At 33.4% G+C, this 5,000-nt stretch overlaps 1 protein-coding gene across 1 annotated transcript in view; it reads left to right on the plus strand.

The window, feature by feature from the left end:
- The window catches only part of LOC144973905 (tuberin-like), a 111,627-nt gene that overhangs the window by 38,795 nt on the left and 67,832 nt on the right, over nucleotides 1-5,000 (plus strand). Inside the window, exons 8-9 of the mRNA XM_078916791.1 lie at nucleotides 2,635-2,683; nucleotides 4,378-4,503. Of these exons, the coding sequence (XP_078772917.1) occupies nucleotides 2,635-2,683; nucleotides 4,378-4,503 (175 nt within the window). The remainder of the gene's footprint in view (nucleotides 1-2,634; nucleotides 2,684-4,377; nucleotides 4,504-5,000) is intronic.

Below are 5,000 nucleotides of genomic sequence, written 5' to 3' on the forward strand. Positions count from 1 at the left end.
ATCTGTCCATTATGCAAATGTTATTTCTGTACTGTTCCAAATTATGTGATACTAAAACTGCATAAGCTTTAACATAACTGTGAGAGTGTCTCTCTAAAAGATTCGGGGGATATTTTGTTAATGACTCTGTTTGGCAATTTGTTCCAGTCCTCATGGTCCGAGGAAAGAAGTTGAACTTGTATATATTAGTGTTTGTGTGTAGTTTTGTAAATTTCCTGCTATGGTGGTTTCTTCTGAAATAAGTGCTTTATTGCGGCCTGAGGCAAGATAGGACTCTTATTGATGTGCTGTGCCCGTTTACGATTTTATACAATTGTGAAAGTCTTGATTCTTTCCGTCATACAAGAAGAGGCTTCCATTGTAGTTATCTAGTGCATTTGAGACACAGCCTTCCTCCCTCGATCTGCATCCTGATGCAAAATGAGCTGCTCTTCTTTGGACTTTTCCTATTTCAGTAATGTGGATCCCATCTGTTGTATGCATATTTAAAATTGGTCTTACAAGGGAAGTGTATGTGAGTAATTTTATATTTTGGGGGCATTGGTGGAGATTTTATGTCACAAACCCGAGTGCTCTGTTGCCCTTAGCTGTCACATGACTCAGATCTTGTTCCGGTTCAAGTTGTTTTGGATGTTGATGCTGAGATATTGGATGCTATTAACATGAATTAGCAAGTGTCCTTGCATCACGTAGTTGTAGTGGTGATTTCTTTGTGCGGCAAACAGTCATGACTTGGCACTTAGATGAAATTTCATTTACCATTTTTCTGCTCATTGTGATAGTGAGTCAATGTTGTGTTGTAATGATTTTGAATCTTGAGTCAGATATTGTAAGGAAGAAGAGGCTATTGTCTGCAAAGAGCCTTTAATGAGTTTTATGCGAAAGATTTTCCCTGATGTCATTGTCATATATGAGGAAGCCCCTCAAACTTTATCTGTTGAATTCTTTCACATAACCAACTTTGGAACCTTTTAAAAAGTTGTTGCTCACTTTCTCCTTGACAGTAACAACTTTTGCAAGAATCGTAATGATTGATATTTTTTATGCTGACTTGGTCCAGTGTCAAAAGCTTTGCTGAAGTCCAAAACTGCAAGGTATATTTGATGTTTCATGTCACACAAATATGTTATGGTCTCAAGTGTGTTTATTAATAGTTGTGTATTGCACGATCTATTATTTCGGAAACCATGGTGAAACCATGCTGTGAGTCTGAAAAGATGTTGTGCTGTTCAAGATGTTCCATTACATGATGATGAATGATGTGTTCCAGGATCTTACATGACACTGAGGTGAGGGATATGGAACGATAGTTGGATGGTTGGTCTCTTCTTCCTCCCTTTTTAAATACTACACTGATATTTTCATGTTTCCAGTCGTTTGGTGCATGAACCTCATCGATTGATTGTTGAAAGATTTTGGTCAGATATGGAGCGGTATATTATCTGGGCCACTTGTTTTAGTTGCATTTAAAGAAAGGAGTTGCTTTTTGACTTCCTATCCAGAAATGGTTATTTTGGTATTGAACTCGTTTTCATGGATGTAGCTCTGGATTTTTAATGGTGAACTCACTCTCATACTGCTTGCTTGATATGTTGGCAATTTCTTCTGCATCTGTGGTTTCTGAGCCATCACTGAGCCGCAGAGTACTGATACTTGAAACATCTTTTCTTTTTTAGGATACATACTTCCAAAATTGTTTTGTTACTTTTGCATCTTTTTTATCATTGTTATTATCGTTATCAAGCAAGTTGTTGACATAGATATTGTGTTCCTTTCTTAGTTTCTTATAGATTAGGGATTGAGTTTGTCAGAAGTTTTGCCAATCCTCTGTTCTGCCAAAGTTCTTTGCAATGTTGTATTGTCTCTGCTTTATATTTATGAAACGTTTTATTTCCAGTGTTACCCATTTTAGGTGAGGCTTTCCAGTTATCATGTTCCTTGGTATGTTGCACTTATGGAATTAGTGATAATTCTCTTGAACATGTCCCAGTTTGTGTTCACAGTTTGCTGTTTTGCTTCTTCAATAAAATCTCTCACTGTCTCTTAAATCAGTTTTCACTTCGTCCCTGTCCCCATTTTTCCCTGTCTCAACCATTGGATAACTTATGTGATACAATGGTGGCATGTCTGCCTGGTAATCAGTTAGTCTGAAGGTCAATCCCCATTTGAGGAGAGCTGGTTTTTTGGGATGATTTTGTCTGCTTCGTCTTGCACTGTCATGGTCAAACCTTTTCAGGTTTTTATTTTGCACCAGTGCCTGTTCCCCAATTTTCCACTTTCGTATGAGTTTTGTATTACTTTACTGTTTTGGTTTTTTAAAAATAAAAGTGTTGTAAGCTGTAATTAATTTTAAACAATTGAAAACTTAAATTATATCTCTATCTTTGGAGATTTACTGCTAAGAGGGAAGTCTGGACCATTCATATTTTTAGATTGACATGTGAATCAGAATTGTCAGATATTTAAACTTCTATGGACATATGGAGAAAAAAACGTCTTTTAGATTGTATGCTTTGTGTTTAAAAAGTTACTTATCTCAATTTCTGACATTTTTTAGATAGATGAATAATAAATTCGGCACTTTTATCCCTTTTCGACTTTAATGGATCATTTCTCTAATCTTATTTCAACCAGGAAAATATGTGAATTTCTCAATAGGCCCAGAACAGATGAGGAACTGAAGGTAAGTTGATGTTATTGTTATAGCTATAATTTTTATTTTTGTTTTTGTTCTTGTTGATTTAGTTTATGCTATTGAATACGCTTCCATTTCTGTAAAATTCTGTTGTAACTGTTTGTTCAGTGTCTCTATTTAATATATTTGGACAATGATTGAAAAATTATGAGACCATTAAATATTTTTCACTCTTATTTAATAATGAAAAGAAGACTCTGAGAATATAGTTGGTGCTTTTTAATCATTTGCAAGCAAAAAATACTTCTTGTGTTGAAACTGCTTATTTTCATATATTATATTAACTTTTCTATGTTGTTCAAACGGTTAAATTAATTGTAATATAAAAATTTCAGCGATAAGCAATATCTTTAAACAAACAGACGATGAGGCACAAAACCATAGTAGTAAAAATGAAAAGGGGGAAATTTAGATAAATGGCCAAAATGACAGTGCACACATCTATCTTTCTCAAATTTTATCCACCACAAACTTTGTTGATTAATTACTAATCTTCATGTGTAATTTGAGACCAAAGCTCATTGTACTGGTAAAGTTATTTGGAAAAACTATAGAAAATAATATAAATAATAGACAATCTGACTATTCTGTAGTAAAAATTATCAATTAATTTTCCAAAAAAATTTGAAAATAAAGTGAGGTGTATGGCTTTTTACTACTTCACACAAGTATGACATCCCATTATTTCAAAATTTTGCGCATTTTGGTAATTTAACTTTCCCTCTTCCCAAATGTGTATAGGTTTGAGGCATTCTGATTGATAGTTTCCAAGATAAGCAAAATTTTAAAAGAACAAAACAACTATATAATGTGTTATCCACATTTTGTGCCCTTTTAAGTCCAGTTCTGATACACTTCAAAAATGTTTAAACTCAGCACTCAAATATAAGATATATGTTACATTAGACCGTGTTATCAATAGATTAATCTTATAAATTCTTTTACAACATACCAATTCAAAGGTCACAAATAGTTCCTTGTAAAGTCATGAGTCAGATATTACTTTGTGCACCACACCATTAATCAGTGTATGATTGTTTACATGCTATGTCATCAGCTGGTCTGATATCAATTTTATCTGACCCTTAGTTGAATAAGAAAAAAGAATAAAGCAGGGATTATAATGGTGATTATTTTAAGCTTTACTCGTTGGTACACCTTTTTGCCATTTCATTAATAAACCATTTTAATAACAATGAGTTTAAGGAAAGACAAATTCATTTGCTTGAAATAAGGGTATATTAATTTCTGATTTTTATTACATTTTTTCTCATGAATTTGTAAAGACTTTTAATACCCCATAAAAATTTCCTCCGTTAAAAAAACAAACTATCATTAATGTGACATCAGTGACTAAGTAAAAATATTAGCCAATTTTGATTGTTGTCGGTGACTGAATGGGTAACAATGATTTTAAAAATCTGGCCCTGTTGTTGTGTTCTAGGATGGGACCTATTACCTTAGACGTAAATGTCTTTTTGGCTCTAAACAGTTACAGTAATTGTAAGAATGCTAGTCCATTAATGATGCATACCTGGTAACTTGAATGAAATGGAATTTGGATTCATAAGGAATAAATATTGGAATAAATGGAGCAGTATAACATGAAAACTTGCATTACATGAATGTGCATATTAATTTATTTATATATTTATTCATATATCATTTTGTCCTTGCTACAGCTTTGTCTAGAAGTGATGGATGCTGTGATTCGATACAGCTACTTGCCAACAGACTCAATGTACCATTTCATAGCTGCCCTATGCCACACAGTAGATAAAATGGCATTCTGTGAAATGTCTTGGGAGGTAAATAAGTAGAATGAGATACGACTACCTTTAATCATGCCTTAAGAAATGTATGATAAACAAACAGTTTGAACATATGAGGGTGTCTCGAGAGATATTCTGTTGGCAGTCAACAGAGGCAAATAGTCCTTTGGATTCACAAGGCCCATGGAGCCCTTCAGATAGAACAATTCAAAAGAAGAAAGGGACAATAATAACATAGGCTTCAGCAATACTGCAGTTGGGTAAAATATCCCAGAGATTTCAAAAAGTTTTTGTGGAAATACTTTTTCAATAAAAATTAGGTTATTTATTATGAAAGTTTATTTAGGATAAGTGATATGGGGGGAAAAAAACTCCTCTAAATCTGGAATCATGAAAATTTAACTTAGAACAGTTAATTCAAAATGCAGCGGAACTACTATTACACCATGGCCTTGCCCAGTTTACATATTTTATTCACCATAAAGATTATAAAAAAGTGAGGGGAAGACAAATTTATGGGTTGCCCAAAATAG

This window comes from Berghia stephanieae, chromosome 5 (assembly GCF_034508935.2).
Source record: "Berghia stephanieae isolate SIO BIC M18660-M18661 chromosome 5, UCSD_Bste_1.3, whole genome shotgun sequence".
NCBI classification, from domain to species: Eukaryota; Metazoa; Mollusca; class Gastropoda; order Nudibranchia; family Aeolidiidae; genus Berghia; species Berghia stephanieae.